General features: G+C 43.7%; 1 protein-coding gene across 10 annotated transcripts in view; it reads left to right on the plus strand.

Moving 5' to 3' along the window:
- Positions 1-19,136, plus strand: part of PTPRO (protein tyrosine phosphatase receptor type O) — a 570,099-nt gene that overhangs the window by 395,894 nt on the left and 155,069 nt on the right. For all 10 annotated transcript variants that reach the window (XM_073564603.1, XM_073564604.1, XM_073564609.1 and 7 more), the window contains 2 exons: positions 15,745-15,877; positions 16,866-16,986. In XM_073564603.1, coding sequence (XP_073420704.1) covers positions 15,745-15,877; positions 16,866-16,986 — 254 coding nt within the window. The remainder of the gene's footprint in view (positions 1-15,744; positions 15,878-16,865; positions 16,987-19,136) is intronic.

Raw genomic sequence — 19,136 nt, forward strand, 5'->3', positions numbered from 1 at the left:
AATTTGGTATCTTACCTCCCTCTAGAGCATCATGTTCGGTGGATAGATCTTCAAGAATATCAAGAGCTACTTGTTCTTCTTCTGTGGGAAAAAGATCGAATAAATTGCCATCAAAAAAATGTTTCTTAAAAATCAGGGAACGGGCAAACAAATGAAGGTCCTTGATAGCCAAAAAGGCATCAAAACGTGCTGCTGGAGAAAAGGACAAACCCTTTTCCAACAGGGCTAAATCAGTTTGTGTAAATATATGTTGACTAAGGTTAATTACCTTATTATTGTATCTTGTAGCCACCGGAGAATAATTTTGACGTTTGTAAGGATGGAAAGAAAATTCCTTCTGATTACGTCTCATAGATCCTGACCGAGTTGCTATGGATGACTCAGACGACTCAGATCTATCACTCATCGATGAGACTGATGTATGAGACGGAATACGTCTCATCTGACGATCCGATACCTGAGCTTTACGCCACAAATATACCGTATGGTTCTCATAGTCCCTACGGTCCCGATTAAGTTTAATCAGTTGAGTAGATTGAATTTTCTTAACAACCGTCTCCAAGGTTTTTTCCAATTGTGCATGAAACAAATTCACCTTCTCCACCGTACCCAGAGACACTAGTTCATCTTCCATTTTTTTAATGTCCATATCCAACTGTGATATAACTCCACTGTTATGTTCACTAAGAAGCTTCATAAGAATCTGTGAACAACCATTACAGGCCTCCTCCCACCTGGACGTAAAAGTACTATCTTCGACTGGAAACGTAGGAATCACACGTACCCTCAAGCCTCTAGGGATCATTTTAATAGTCAAATACTTATCGAGAAATGTGCGATTCCACCACAGTTTTGTCCTTTTAACAACCAATTGTTGCAATGTTCCCATACACTCATCCCATCTCCCATCACTGCTTGATGGTATATTAGACCCATCACCCCCAAATACTTGGTCAATGTGTGAAAGCCAACTCCTTTCTTTGGCTTGAAAATCCATGTCGGATAGGAAACCTGTGCGAAACACAGTAATAATTAATAACCAACAAATCAGACAAATGCACATGATATTTACCAATAATTCTCATGGATCATGTGCGTATGGATTAAATACGCCTATCATCGAATTACAGATGAAGCTCAACAAAAGATGATACATAGGCAATAATAATATATAACAAAATAATTTATTTTATTAGAAAACAATTAAAAACATATACCAAGATATGGGGAAAGAAGGGGGTGGGCTAGAGGCTCACCGCCATGATCAAAAATCGACATGCATGTCCAGGCAACGGACAGTACCATATAAGGGGAGTAATATGTCTGCTATGAATATCTAATCAATAACATATCCTTAAGGAACAAGGGTTCTTTCACAGACAAGACCCTCATCTACACCTGATAACAATAGTAATAGTGCCTGTGTACCCTGGATAACCATATAACATTAAAAAGTTTTTCCTCCAATGGTAAAATTACCTCCAAGAGATAACACAGGGGTACCGCTGTTAGCTGGGGGCTGCACGTCTACCCCGACGCGCGTTTCGGTCTCCTTCCTCAGGGGGCCTGTGACTGGTAATGTGATCGGCATATTTATAGAGCCCGCGAGCGGCAAAAATTGGCCGCAAACCGGAACTGATACTCCTAACCCGGAAGTGACGGGCCGCGTTGTCAAGCCAACCGGACCGCCAGTCAGCGGCGGCGTCAGGCGGGGGGAGGAGCCGGGACAAACCCAGATGACCCGCCCACCGCTGTATAACGCCGCACAGCCGGAAATGATGCTCCTAACCCGGAAATGACGGGCCGCGTTGTCAAGCCAACCGGGACGCCAGTCAGCGGCGGCGTCAGGCGGGGGGAGGAGCCGGGACAGACCCAGACAACCCACCCACCACCATGTGACGCCGCAAGCTGACAGGCGCAGCGGTGGGAGACAACACGCTCGTACAGGGCAGGAGCACAATTTGGCCGACCCAATTACCAGTGCATAGAGCCAGCTACAACAATGGTGGATAAGATGCGGATTTACCCACAAATTACAAACTATTAACATGACGGACAAATATTATGTATATACACACTATAACCCATAAGGATAACATAAAGCCCATCAAAAAACATCATCAATTCGGACGCATAGCTAATATCAGAATCACAGGTTATATACATATAAATAACAGAATATTTAATGTCACCATAGTTACATATATACAATCACTTTTTAATAACATAACCACATAGTGTACATAATAAATCTGTCAACACAACCCACAAGATTCATTCTTGTATATAGTTTAAAGATGATTCCAAGGATGCCGTCACGGATATGTAAACAACTGGGAACCAAATACACCACCATTGAAGTAGCGATCTCGAAATATCAATGGCATAAGAGCTAAAAACAAAATTAAAAAATACAAAGGTTAAAATACAGATCAATAGCGAGAGGCCACGCCCACAATGACGGGAACAGGGAATTTATATAAATGAAGAATAGCTGATATTCTCATTGAGTCCAGATGGATAGACCGTGCCAAGGGTCCATATCCACCTGGACTCAAGTTGGGCCAATTTTACAGTTAAACCCCCACCACGAATATCAACATCAAGCATATCAATACCACGTACTCTCAGAAGATTACTATTACAATTATGATATTTCTTAAAGTGGCGGGGGATCGTCTTCAGTAGTGTTGCATCCACAGTGGCCGCTGCTGCCTCTATACCTAATACATGCTCCCGTACCCGAATTTTTAAAAATCTAGATGTCATGCCCACGTAGATTTTGTCACATGGGCACACCGCATAATAGATCACGTACCTACTTGTACATGTGATCCGTTTTTTGATCTTATATTCACGAGAGCCGTCTTGATTGACAAACGTGTCAATACGATCAATATTGGTACAGGCAACACAGCGGCCACAGGGGAAACAACCATTTATCTGCACAATCCTATCCAAAAAAGTACCCCCAGATTCAGCAGTATAATGACTGCGGACTAACCGATCTGGAAAATTCTGGATAGGTCATGGTTTCTTTTGAGGGCCGATCCAGTTATTTCAAAAATACTTCCAGAAAGGGCCGCAATTGCTGTTAGACGATCTAAAAATTTACGAGATCGGTTAGTCCGCAGTCATTATACTGCTGAATCTGGGGGTACTTTTTTGGATAGGATTGTGCAGATAAATGGTTGTTTCCCCTGTGGCCGCTGTGTTGCCTGTACCAATATTGATCGTATTGACACGTTTGTCAATCAAGACGGCTCTCGTGAATATAAGATCAAAAAACGGATCACATGTACAAGTAGGTACGTGATCTATTATGCGGTGTGCCCATGTGACAAAATCTACGTGGGCATGACATCTAGATTTTTAAAAATTCGGGTACGGGAGCATGTATTAGGTATAGAGGCAGCAGCGGCCACTGTGGATGCAACACTACTGAAGACGATCCCCCGCCACTTTAAGAAATATCATAATTGTAATAGTAATCTTCTGAGAGTACGTGGTATTGATATGCTTGATGTTGATATTCGTGGTGGGGGTTTAACTGTAAAATTGGCCCAACTTGAGTCCAGGTGGATATGGACCCTTGGCACGGTCTATCCATCTGGACTCAATGAGAATATCAGCTATTCTTCATTTATATAAATTCCCTGTTCCCGTCATTGTGGGCGTGGCCTCTCGCTATTGATCTGTATTTTAACCTTTGTATTTTTTAATTTTGTTTTTAGCTCTTATGCCATTGATATTTCGAGATCGCTACTTCAATGGTGGTGTATTTGGTTCCCAGTTGTTTACATATCCGTGACGGCATCCTTGGAATCATCTTTAAACTATATACAAGAATGAATCTTGTGGGTTGTGTTGACAGATTTATTATGTACACTATGTGGTTATGTTATTAAAAAGTGATTGTATATATGTAACTATGGTGACATTAAATATTCTGTTATTTATATGTATATAACCTGTGATTCTGATATTAGCTATGCGTCCGAATTGATGATGTTTTTTGATGGGCTTTATGTTATCCTTATGGGTTATAGTGTGTATATACATAATATTTGTCCGTCATGTTAATAGTTTGTAATTTGTGGGTAAATCCGCATCTTATCCACCATTGTTGTAGCTGGCTCTATGCACTGGTAATTGGGTCGGCCAAATTGTGCTCCTGCCCTGTACGAGCGTGTTGTCTCCCACCGCTGCGCCTGTCAGCTTGCGGCGTCACATGGTGGTGGGTGGGTTGTCTGGGTCTGTCCCGGCTCCTCCCCCCGCCTGACGCCGCCGCTGACTGGCGTCCCGGTTGGCTTGACAACGCGGCCCGTCATTTCCGGGTTAGGAGCATCATTTCCGGCTGTGCGGCGTTATACAGCGGTGGGCGGGTCATCTGGGTTTGTCCCGGCTCCTCCCCCCGCCTGACGCCGCCGCTGACTGGCGGTCCGGTTGGCTTGACAACGCGGCCCGTCACTTCCGGGTTAGGAGTATCAGTTCCGGTTTGCGGCCAATTTTTGCCGCTCGCGGGCTCTATAAATATGCCGATCACATTACCAGTCACAGGCCCCCTGAGGAAGGAGACCGAAACGCGCGTCGGGGTAGACGTGCAGCCCCCAGCTAACAGCGGTACCCCTGTGTTATCTCTTGGAGGTAATTTTACCATTGGAGGAAAAACTTTTTAATGTTATATGGTTATCCAGGGTACACAGGCACTATTACTATTGTTATCAGGTGTAGATGAGGGTCTTGTCTGTGAAAGAACCCTTGTTCCTTAAGGATATGTTATTGATTAGATATTCATAGCAGACATATTACTCCCCTTATATGGTACTGTCCGTTGCCTGGACATGCATGTCGATTTTTGATCATGGCGGTGAGCCTCTAGCCCACCCCCTTCTTTCCCCATATCTTGGTATATGTTTTTAATTGTTTTCTAATAAAATAAATTATTTTGTTATATATTATTATTGCCTATGTATCATCTTTTGTTGAGCTTCAACCATTGTACCCTGTATATAGCCTACAACCATCGTACCCTGTATATCGCCTACAACCATTGTACACTGTATATAACCTACAACCATTGTACACTGTATATATCCTACAACCATCCTACACTGTATATAGCCTACAACCATCGTACCCTGTATATCGCCTACAACCATCGTACATTGTATATAACCTACAACCATTGTACCATGTATATAGCGTACAACCATTGTACACTGTATATAACCTACAACCATTGTACACTGTATATAACCTACAACCATTGTACACTGTATATAACCTGCAACCATCGTACATTGTATATAACCTACAACCATTGTACACTGTATATAGCCTACAACCATCGTACCCTGTATATAACCTACAACCATTGTACTCTGTGTATAACTTACAACCATTATACCTTGTATATAACCTACAACCATTGTACCCTGTATATAACCTACAACCATCGTACCCTGTATATAACCTACAACCGTTGTACCCTGTATATAACCTACCACCATCGTACACTGTGTATAACCTACAGCCATCGTACACTGTATATAACCTACAACTATCGTACACTGTATATAGCCTACAACCATCGTACCCTGTATATAACCTACAACCATTGTACACTGTATATAACCTACAACCATCGTACACTGTATATAACCTACAACCATTGTACCCTGTATATAACCTACAACCATCGTACACTGTATAAAACCTACAACCATTGTACCCTGTATATAACCTACAACCATCGTACACTGTATATAGCCTACAACCATCGTACCCTGTATATAACCTACAACCATTGTACACTGTATATAACCTACAACCATCGTACACTGTATATAACCTACAACCATTGTACCCTGTATATTACCTTCAACCATCGTACACTGTATAAAACCTACAACCATTGTACCCTGTATATAACCTACAACCATCGTACACTGTATATTACCTTCAACCATCGTACCCTGTATATAACCTACAACCATTGTACACTGTATATAACCTACAACCATTTTACACTGTATATAACCTACCACCATTGTACACTGTATATAACCTACAACCATTGTACACTGTATATAACCTACAACCATTGTAATCTGTATATAACCTACAACCATTATACCTTGTATATAACCTACAACCATTGTACTCTGTATATAACCTACAACCATTATACCTTGTATATAACCTACAACCGTTGTACCCTGTATATAACCTACATCCTTCGTACACTGTATATAACCTACAGCCATCATACACTGTATATAACCTACAGCCATCGTACACTGTATATAACCTACAACCATCGTACACTGTATATAACCTACAACCATTGTGCCCTGTATATAGCCTACAATCATTGTTCACTGTATATAACCTACAACCATCGTACACTGTATATAGCCTAGAACCATCGTACAGTTTATATTACCTACAACCATTGTACACTGTATATAGCCTACAACCATCGTACACTGTATATAACCTACAACCATCGTACACTGTATATAGCCTACAACCATCGTACACTGTATATAACCTACAACCATCGTACTCTGTATATAACCTACAACCATTATACCTTGTATATAACCTTCAACCGTTGTACCCTGTATATAACCTACAACCTTCGTACACTGTATATAACCTACAGCCATCGTACACTGTATATAACCTACAGCCATCGTACACTGTATATAACCTACATCCATTGTGCCCTGTATATAACCTACAACCATTGTGCCCTGTATATAGCCTACAATCATTGTACACTGTATATAACCTATAACCATCGTACACTGTATATAACCTACAACCATCGTACACTGTATATAGCCTACAACCATCGTACAGTTTATATTACCTACAACCATTGTACACTGTATATAGCCTACAACCATCGTACACTGTATATAACCTACAACCATCGTACTCTGTATATAACCTACAACCATTATACCTTGTATATAACCTACAACCGTTGTACCCTGTATATAACCTACAACCTTCGTACACTGTATATAACCTACAGCCATCGTACACTGTATATAACCTACAGCCATCGTACACTGTATATAACCTACAACCATCGTACACTGTATATAACCTACAACCATTGTGCCCTGTATATAGCCTACAATCATTGTACACTGTATATAACCTACAACCTTTGTACACTGTATATAACCTACAACCATCGTACACTGTATATAACCTACAACCCTCGTACACTGTATATAGCCTACAACCATCGTACAATTTATATTACCTACAACCATTGTACACTGTATATAGCCTACAACCATCGTACCCTGTATATAACCTACAACCATCGTACACTGTATATAGCCTACAACCATTGTACCCTGTATATAACCTACAACCTTTGTACATTGTATATAACCTACAACCATTGTACACTGTATATAACCTACAACCATTGTACACTGTATATAACCTACAACCTTTGTACACTGTATATAACCTACAACCATTGTACCCTGTATATAACCTACAACCATTGTACACTGTATATAACCTACAACCATCGTACACTGTATATAACCTACAACCATTGTACCCTGTATATAACCTACAACCATTGTACACTGTATATAACCTACAACCATTGTACCCTGTATATAACCTACAACCATTGTACCCTGTATATAACCTACAACCTTTGTACACTGTATATAACCTACAACCATTGTACACTGTATATAACCTACAACCATTGTACCCTGTATATAACCTACAACCATTGTACACTGTATATAACCTACAACCTTTGTACACTGTATATAACCTACAACCTTTGTACACTGTATATAGCCTACAACCATTTTACATTGTATATAACCTACAACCATTGTACCCGGTCTATAACCTGCAACCATTGTACATTGTATATAACCTACAACCATCGTACACTGTATAACCTACAACCATCGTACACTGTATATAACCTACAACCATTGTACCCTGTATATAACCTACAACCATTGTACACTGTATATAACCTACAACCATTGTACCCTGTATATAACCTACAACCATTGTACACTGTATATAACCTACAACCTTTGTACACTGTATATAACCTACAACCTTTGTACACTGTATATAACCTACAACCATTGTACACTGTATATAACCTACAACCATTGTACACTGTATATAACCTACAACCTTTGTACACTGTATATAACCTACAACCATTGTACCCTGTATATAACCTACAACCATTGTACATTGTATATAACCTACAACCATTGTACCCTGTATATAATCTACAACCATTGTACACTGTATATAACCTACAACCATTGTACATTGTATATAACCTACAACCATTGTACCCTGTATATAACCTACAACCATTGTACATTGTATATAACCTACAACCATTGTACCCTGTATATAACCTACAACCATTGTACACTGTATATAACCTACAACCATCGTACACTGTATATAAATTCCACAAAGTGTTGGTGAAATAAAATTTTTTGGTATTTCCTAAAGAACAATAGAAAACCACCATGAATTGAACTACCCAGATACAAAAGTATGATAATTAAAATAATTAAATCTTTATTATGCAAATTATTAAAAAAAAAGAAAAATTGGGAAAGAGAAAAAACCCCCAAAAATGAGAAAAAGTGATATACAATCCATTTACAAATAAATAAATTCATTAAATATACATAGTTTTGACAGTATTTGTATAAAACATTACATCAACATTCTATGTGTTGTGACAGAGTCACTGGTGTCGTACATGAGGGGAGATATGTGTCACAGAGATTGCTTTCCTGTGTGATGTGTGTTTTCTCCAGCATGATATGTGCTGAGAGCAATCCTGTTGCTATATGGGCATGGCTTTCCTGGTGGGTAGGTCAGAGATAGGCGGAACGCCTACCCACCATATCTCCACCTCCATGGTGTGTCTGGAGGGAGTTAAATGTCCAGCCAGTTTTTTTTCACTGTTCATGTGTGTGGAGGAAAGCAAGCCTCCGGATTGCTAGCTCCTGTGAGAGCTGCCGCATGTGTTGTCCCAGAGGACCTGGGCAGGACGGTGTATGAACTGTTTATTTTCATTTGAGCCAGACAGGCTGTTTTTCTGTTACCATTTTGTTTTTGGTTTATGAGGCAATAAACCACGCCCGTGTGCCTGAGTCTACCTCGCCCGTGTGCCTGAGTCTACCTCGAGGAGCAGCTAAGCCTGTCAACCCCTTACACGTGGTATTTTGGATGCGAGCAATGTTCCAGGAACACGTGTAGCAGCAGTGGATAAACCGTATGTCCTGTGTGAAGGCGGCTACAGGGATGGAACGGTGTTCGGACAAAATGGAGGAGCTACTCAAGCACCTGATTGTGAGCCAACAGCAGCACCAGGTACAGCAGGAAACTAATAAGTTTATAATACAGCAGCTGCAGCAACAGCAAAGACAGATGGAACTCCTGGCGGGAGATGTCCGCAGCAGAGAAACCACCTCTCCCCCACGTCAAGGTGATGATTCGTGCATTTGGAAAGCGGTATTACAAGCCGTGCAAAAGATGACCCCAAACACACAGTAATCTCCAGCGATCTCAGGCCAGCGATTGGTGGCTTCTCAAAAAGCGCTATAGGTGGGCAGGAAGGAAACATAACAGAGCCAAGATCCCCACTCCGCCTAGACAAAAGGAAGAAGACTTGTTACATTGTCCAGTTTGGAATCTGTCGAGTCACATTCTTTCTTCAGAACAAATAGAAATCCTTTCTAAGGGACTAGGATTTTGTCCCACCAATAAATTTGATATTTTCAAGACATTGTTAGATGTCAATAAAGTGGCACGTAATTTCACCCTTAAATGCCACTACGCAGAATCGGATGAGTCTAATATTAACCAGATTACTTTGTCCCTTTACGATTCTGACATTAATAAAAACACTCTTTTTGTTGAGCTATTGTGAGTAGCAGAATTGAGACAATTAGAATCAGAATCCAGAACATACGATAAACCCCCTGATGGTGTTTTTAAAACCCCAAACCCATTTTTTTATCTTCTGCAGTCACGCCCGAAAATACTAGATACTTTTCAGGAGCTGATTGAGAAGGACCTGATTGCATTGGATCAAAATTGTAATACTGGGAAAAACAGTCTTAATAAAAATCAAATTACAGCATTAAACCATCTCAAAAATAACAGGGATTTAATTATTCGAAAGGCTGATAAAGGGGGGGGGGTATAGTGGTTTTGGATGCAGCATGATATTTTAAAGAAAATACAATACTTCTGGAGGACTCAAACACCTACATCTCCTTGCCTGATGATCCAACACCATTCTTTAAAAAGAAGCTTAAAAAACTTCTAGAAGAAGGATTAAAAGAGGAAATATACAATAAAAACTATGGAATATTTGTTGGTAGATTTTCTCATTATTCCAATTTATCATGCGCTTCCCAAAATCCACAAAAATATCTTTCCTCCCCCGTTCAGACCTATAATTTCGGGGATTGGGTCATTAAATGAGAGACTGGGAGAATGGGTGGATTTTCATTTCCAACCACTTGTTAGGCCTCTTTCACACATCCGGTTTTTGTTATCCGGCACGATGCGGTGAAATTTTTAATAACCGGATCCAGCACCGGATCCGGTTTTGTCCCATAAGCTTTCATGGTCGCCGCATCGTGCCGGATGGTTATGCGTCGTGTCCGGTTGTTGCCGGACACGGCATAAATTAGTCGTCCGGCATCTGCAAAAAACGTTCCCTGCAACGTTTTTTGTCAGCGCCGGACCGGCCTTTTCCACAGCGCATGCCCGGACTCTGTGAATGTTAACCCCACAAGTGCGAGGGCGAGAGAGAGAGATCTCTCGTTGTCACCCGGACACTTGTGAGAGATCTCTCTCGCCGGGCACTTGTGGGGTTAACACTCACAGTGTCTGAGAGAGAGAGATCTCTCTGTGGGGTTAACCCCACAAGTGCCCGGCAAGAGAGAGAGATTCTCTCACCTGGACACTAAGTGTTAACCCCCCCCCCCCCCCCCCCCCCCGTGTCTCTCTCTCTCCACCCCCCTCTCCCCTCCCCTCCCCTCTCCTCTCCTCTCCTCCCCTCACCTCCCTTTCAGCAGTTGTCTCTCATCGGCTGCCTCTGTCCACCTCGTCCTGCGGCTCCTTTAAATAATGTCTGAGCCATATCTCTCGCCGCACACACATCCGGTGTCACGGCTGCAGGCCGGATTCGGCGGCCCGGCTTTTCGCCGCACGCCGCCGGACCCCACACACCGGATGTGTGAAAGTAGCCTTAGGCAGCTACCAGGGTATATTAGAGACACTAAAGCCCTGATCACAGATAGAACTGAACTACTCATGGTTGACATGTGACATAGTGGCCCTATATCCATCTATTCCCCACCACATTGCTGTGGAATCATTGCAAAGCTACATCTCAAAACACAGCTCATACCCTGCAAATTTGAAACATTTTTTACTGTCAGCCATATATTATCTATTGACGCACAACTATTCCAAATTTGATGGCAAAGAGTACTTACAGAAACGGGGAGTTAGTATGGGGGGAAATTTTCCCCCTCGCTAGCCAATTTGGTAGTGGCAGTTTTTGTGGAAAAATTTATCTTTGATGGAAACAATATTTTCAAAGATAAAATTTATTTTTATGGACGGTATATAGATGACCAGATTTTTATCTGGAAAGGTAGTGATACGGGAGTTGCAAACTTTGTTAATTATCTGAATGATAATCCGTTCAATTTGTCCTTTACTTTCTGCCACGAATAAATAAAATTAACTATCTTGATGTGACTTTAGTGGGCAACGATGAGACCATTGAAATTTATCCATATAGGAAAGAAACGGACTCAAATTCCATCTTCGAGGCCTCATCATGTCACCCGGTACATGTAACTAAGCATACACCCGTAGGAGAACTGATCAGGGTGAAGAGAAATTGTTCTAGACCTGAATCGTTTGAAACAGAAGCGAAAAAAACTCTATCTAGGTTGCAATCCAGGGGATATCCTAATTGGAGCTTAAGGGCCTGTCACACTAAGCGATCTCGCTAGCGATATCGCTATGTCTGATACTTACCTCCGACCGCTCCCCCGCTGGTTATCGCTGATCGCGCGAGAACGTCCTGGACCGTTTCTCGTCGTCAGCTTTCGGTGGCGCCGATAAGCGACGCGTGGACGCGGGCGGGAGGACGTCAGGATTGCCGCGTCTGATAAGTAGCGACCCCCGACCCCTGCTATGTCGCTGGGGAGATCTGCCTGTGTGGCAGCTCACTAGCGACCACTTAGCGATGCACCAGCGATCCTGACCGCGTCATATCGTTGTCGGGATCGCTGGTGCATCGCCAAGTGTGACAGTACCTTTACAAAGGGCAAGAAAAATTGTTGAAAAAATGGACAGGAAAGTACTTTTAAAATCTAACAAAAATAAAGGTGCACAATTCTCAGGAAGACAATGTGGTAATATAGTTTTCTCCACAGAATTCTCTCCACAGTATCACACCATCACAAATATTATTATGAAATACGTGCCACTATGATACAAGGATAAAAAACTCTGCAATGTCCTACAGAATATTAGAGTTCAATGTATCGCCAAGCGGGCTCCTACTTTGGCGGATAGATTATCCCCTAGTATGGTAACCAGTAATACTTTCTCACAAAATTCTACATGGCTCTCATATATAGGGGATTTTTTAAATGCGGCCACAGTTGCTGCATCTCTTGTTCTTATGCACTTAAAAGTAAGTCTTTCACATCGGTACAAACTGGAAACTCTTCTCCCATTCATAGTTTTATAAAGTGTCATACCCCCGGTGTCATATATTTCATTCAGTGCCTGGAATGTGAGGTGCAGCTTGTAGGCTGCACAATTACTCCATTAGAAGTCGTCTGTCCGACACTACTAATCCCGCTGCAGTGAATGTCTCTGAGGTGTCCAAGCATTTCATTAATTGCCATAACCGAGACATCACCCATTTCAGATTTATTGGCATAGAAAAAATAAAAAATCAGTAAGAGGTGGAAATTTTCAGAGAAAAACCCTCAATCGGGAATCTTACTGGAGATTTAAATGATGTACAAGAGTCCCAACAGGTCTGAACACCAGACAAGATTTGATCATTTTATCACAAATATTCCCAAAAATTAAGGATACAACAATATCACCTCATAAACTCCACCAAACACCATAAAATAAATAGTGCAAATAAGGCTAATTAATACACTGACAATAGAGTGTCATGCAATCTTCCAGTGCTAGCAAAATATGCGATACAAACTGGATGCTACAACTAAATAAGCCTACTGCAAGTGGACAATTATATACTGCTGCCAGTGCTTAAGCCGTGACCCAGGCAAAAACGCCTGTAATTAAAGCTATGCGCTGTACTTACATCTAATATGTGATCAAGGATTCCCCAGGCCTGCCGCCCCAACCCGCGTTTCACCGCTTCTTCCTCAGGAGGCGAAGATTTGATCATGCAGTACAAGTAAAATAATACCGCAAAAATAATTGTTTTTGCTGTGTCAAGCATGTATTTAACTGTTTAGAAACAGATGTGTATTGTCCTCTTATATATTCTTTTAATGTATTCTCTTTTTGGTATTGCATGTAAAGTAAATAATTTTGAGAGGGGTTTTTTTTTCTTTCCTCTTTCTCTTTTTAACTTGTCTTCAACCTGGAGGTTGGGTGTGGATAATTGGATACATCAATGAAACATGCTAATGAGGGCATTGCCTACCACCTCCTCACTCCTGTCTGGAGACTTTTAAAATGTCACACTTTGTCAGAATTTGTAATCCATGACTAAGACTCTTTTGAGTTGAAACGCGTTGGAGTTTTTACCATCCACTGGGGTATTCACTACCTGTAACATGTTCTTTTAACTAAAATAAATAAAGGAATATTTTTATAACTACCTTCCTGCCTGAGATCGCTGGAGATTACTGTGTGTTTGGACTTATATCCGCCAGACCAGGGCAGCTCCGTGCGACGGAGTGGTTCCTGCTATCCGGAGGACGCTAAGGGGTGAGCTGAAACTTTTTTCAGAGAATGATATAGAGACGTTTTTGAACAGGTTGCAGAGCGGGAGAGGCTGCCCCTTGGAGCAGTGGGCGATGGTGTTGACCCCCATCTGACAGGTGAACCCCAGAAAGCATATTTTGACTTAACCTTGCAAGATGCCCAGGAATATGCCAAGTTGAAAACTGATATATTGGCACGCTCAGGGGTCACTATGTCAGAGCCCAAAAGGTTCATCACTGGGCATATCGTGGTGACAAACCTCCCCGCTCACAAATGTTTGACTTGTTGCATTTGGTCCAGAAAGGGTTGCAGCCGGAGTCCTCCACTCCAGCCCAGATGGTCAAGCGGGTCATCATGGACAGATTTGTTAACTCGCTCCCCAGACAGGTGCACACCTGGGTTGCCCAAGGAGACCCACGGAATGCGGTTGACCTGGTGGGCCTCATAGAAAGGTACCAGGTGGTCGAGAGGTCTCTGAGGAAGCCAGGGGGTGGTACATCTCCATACTGGGATACCCAGCGGGAGCCCGTGTCCTAAAAGAGGGGTAACAGAGCAACACAGCCGGATGAGAGAAAGGACTGCAGCCAATTCATCATGGCACCATCACGAGGGACACAGATCTATCATACTATAGGAAACAACCTAGGGGTTTTCGGCTCTGTTGGAAGGACACAGATCTGCTCCATTGACCATCACTGAACCATGGATATGTTTTGAGAATGTCAGGATTGGGACCCGCTGGTCGCCTGCTCCATGGAGATGTTCGGATAAGCCAGGTTGTGACTCTCTTGTCAACTGGCCTTATACCTCGTATGGACTGTTATCTTCATACGCTTGTCGTTACCTCCTCTCTGTGTGTACTACAGGTGGGGTAGATGACCTTGGGACCTCTGACATAACAGCTGCTATTATCCTGGCGGGTCAGCGGAAGGTTGAAACTCTGCACCATCTTGGGGAATTTTGCTGGGGCTGTTCGATTGTGTTCGATGTGTTATCTGCCTATTTTGTGGTACAATAAAGTATTGTCACACTTTTACCCTTACCCTGTGTTGTTTGAGTAGCGTTATGCCCACATTTAACGGGAGAGCGGGCGTTAGGCAGGACGATCCCTGGTCCATGCAGTTTCAGACCTAGGATGCTCGCTCACCACCACTCCTACTCCTCCCGTGTCTCCACACAGGCCATGAAGGACTACATTGTGGAAATCCTGGCTAATGGTCATATTGGGCGATCCTCATCCCCTATTGCCTCGGGCTTGCCTGGATTCCATGAACTCAACACGATCACTGTCCGTGATCCTTATCCACCCTCCTTATTCCAGTCCTCTGTAACCAAATTGTAGGGGAAAAATGGTTCTCTAAGATGGACCTCAGGGGGGCGTATAATCTAATCCGCAATAAAGAGGGGGATGAGTGGAAAACAGCCTTCAGTACGCCTGAGGGACACTATGAGATTCTGGTGATGCCTTTTGTGTTGACAAATGTGCCCGCCATCTTCTATACACCGCACTCTGTATATAAACTAGAATACACAGCACCCTGCATGTATCCTAGAATACACTGTACCTATTTATAACCTAGAATACACCGTGCCCTGCATGTAACCTAGAATACACCGTACAACGTAGGTGTTCTACATCACAATGTACCTCCTGTAGAATATTCTTTTGTGTCATCATGTTCTCAGGATCCAGTGACCGTCTTTTCACATGTGGTAACAATATCCAGTCTTCAACCAGGGACATCATACAACTGCAGCCTCATTGCGGTCAGCCATCGTAGTCTCAGCATTCCCATCTACATTGTGGTCTCCACATTGGGTAAGTGTCCGATCATAGATCCAACTTCATTCTCTTTATCACCAAGCTTTTGCTTTTCTCACAGAATTGTGTGATGACAAATTCCAATGAGCCCCATCTTATCGACAAGAATCTGAAGGATTCAGAGACAAGTTTTATCACTTAGCCTTTGCTTCCAATAATAATGAAAATTATCCATATTAGATGAATGAGACGGTTAACGGCACAGTCAATTTAGTTTCAGCAATATGTAATAATTGTCTTTTTTGCAGTCATTTCTAAACATTACTGACAAAGGACTCAAAAACAGAGCTAGATGATAATAGTTAGCTGCTGACAGGCACCACTAGGTGGAGCTCTCTGCATACAGAGATACATGATAATATCCTGTCTGCAGCCACCACTAGGGGGAGCTCCCTGTATACAGAGATACATGATAAGATCCTTTATGCAGCCACCACTAGGGGGAGTTCCCTGTATACAGAGACACATGATAAGATCCTGTCTGCAGCCACCACTAGGGGGAATTCCCTGTATACAGAGATACATGATAAGAACCTGTCAGCAGCCACCACTAGGGGGAGCTCCCTGTATACAGAGATTCATGATAAGATCCTGTCTGCAGCCACCACTAGGGGGAGCTCCCTGTATACAGAAATATATGATAAGATCCTGTCTGCAGCCACCACTAGGGGGAGCTCCCTGTATACAGAGATACATGATAAGATCCTGTCTGCAGCCACCACTAGGGGGAGCTCACTGTGTACAGAGATACATGATAAGATCCTGTCTGCAGCCACCACTAGGGGGAGCTCACTGTGTACACTGACATGATATGATTGTTAGCCTTGGCGTTCACCAGTGGTGGCTGTGGATCGCTGCATGTGAACAGTTGATCAGTTTTCATTGTTCTGTACATCATCAGACTGGATCCCAGTAGTCAGATCTGGATGTAATGTGCAGCTGGTGTTCACCATGGAGTAATTGTAGATTCCTTTCCTTTCTACAGTTGCTGAACTTAACCCCAATGTTGTGGTGATCTCGCTCTTGGCCATTCTGAGCATTTTGCTGATCGGTCTTCTGCTGGTGACGCTCATTGTCTTACGCAGGAAGCATCTCCAGATGTCGAGGTAATTCTGTCACCGCGGCATGAAAACATCAGGTGTCCTGCAATATTAATGGAGGTGAAGAGAACATCTCTGTAGCTCCAGTATGTGACCATGTGCCCTGCCGTGTGTGTGTAATATATATATACTAGCTGAAGAGCCCGGCACTGCCCGGGCATAGTAACTACCTACGGTTAGTTATAGCAAATTATAAAGATTATATCTATATATATATAAAGCTGAGTGTAGTGCCCCGCCCACTCCGCATAGCTACATTCACTATAATATCCCACATCATCCCGTCAGCCAGAGCCACCGGACTACTACCCCTAATATCCCACATCATCCCATCAACCAGAGCCACCGGACTACTACCCCTAATATCCCACATCATCCCGTCAGCCAGAGCTACCGGACTACTACCCCTAATATCCCACATCATCCCGTCAGCCAGAGCCACCGGACTACTACCCCTAATATCCCACATCATCCCGTCAGCCAGAGCCACCGGACTACTACCCCTAATATCCCACATCATCCCATCAGCCAGAGCCACCGGACTACTACTCCTAATATCCCACATCATCCCATCAGCCAGAGCCACCGGACTACTACCGCTAATATCCCACATCATCCCGTCAGCCAGAGCCACCGGACTACTACCACTAATATCCCACATCATCCCGTCAGCCAGAGCCACCGGACTACTACCCCTAATATCCCACATCATCCCGTCAGCCAGAGCCACCGGACTACTACCGCTAATATCCCACATCATCCCGTCAGCCAGAGCCACCGGACTACTACCCCTAATATCCCACATCATCCCGTCAGCCAGAGCCACCGGACTACTACCCCTAATATCCCACATCATCCCGTCAGCCAGAGCCACCGGACTACTACCCCTAATATCCCACATCATCCCGTCAGCCAGAGCCACCGGACTACTACCCCTAATATCCCACATCATCCCGTCAGCCAGAGCCACCGGACTACTACCCCTAATATCCCACATCATCCTGTCAGCCAGAGCCACCGGACTACTACCCCTAATATCCCACATCATCCCGTCAGCCAGAGCTACCGGACTACTACCCCTAATATCCCACATCATCCCATCAGCCAGAGCCACCGGACTACTACCCCTAATATCCCACATCTTCCCGTCAGCCAGAGCTACCGGACTACAACCCCTAATATCCCACATCATCCCATCAGCCAGAGCCACCGGACTACTACCCCTAATATCCCACATCATCCCGTCAGCCAGAGCCACCGGACTACTACCCCTAATATCCCACATCATCCCGTCAGCCAGAGCCACCAGACTACTACCACTAATATCCGACATCATCCCGTCAGCCAGAGCCACCGGACTACTACCCCTAATATCCCACATCATCCCGTCAGCCAGAGACACTGGACTACTACCCCTAATATCCCACATCATCCCGTCAGCCAGAGCCACCGGACTACTACCACTAATATCCCACATCATCCCGTCAGCCAGAGCCACCGGACTACAACCCCTAATATCCCACATCATCCCATCAGCCAGAGCCACCGGACTACTACCCCTAATATCCCACATCATCCCGTCAGCCAGAGCCACCGGACTACTACCCCTAATATCCCACATCATCCCGTCAGCCAGAGCCACCAGACTACTACCACTAATATCCAACATCATCCCGTCAGCCAGAGCCACCAGACTACTACCCCTAATATCCCACATCATCCCGTCAGCCAGAGACACTGGACTACTACCCCTAATATCCCACATCATCCCGTCAGCCAGAGCCACCGGACTACTACCACTAATATCCCACATCATCCCGTCACAGCCAGAGCCACCGGACTACTACCACTAATATCCGACATCATCCCGTCAGCCAGAGACACCGGACTACTACCCCTAATATCCCACATCATCCCGTCAGCCAGAGCCACCGGACTACTACCCCTAATATCCCACATCATCCCATCAGCCAGAGCCACCGGACTACTACCCCTAATATCCCACATCATCCCGTCAGCCAGAGCCACCGGACTACTACCCCTAATATCCCACATCATCCCGTCAGCCAGAGCCACTGGACTACTACCCCTAATATCCCACATCATCCCGTCAGCCAGAGCCACTGGACTACTACCCCTAATATCCCACATCATCC

The sequence above is a fragment of the Dendrobates tinctorius genome, unplaced genomic scaffold (assembly GCF_039654945.1).
Source record: "Dendrobates tinctorius isolate UK_male_01 unplaced genomic scaffold, ASM3965494v1 ptg000464l, whole genome shotgun sequence".
Lineage (NCBI taxonomy): Eukaryota > Metazoa > Chordata > Amphibia > Anura > Dendrobatidae > Dendrobates > Dendrobates tinctorius.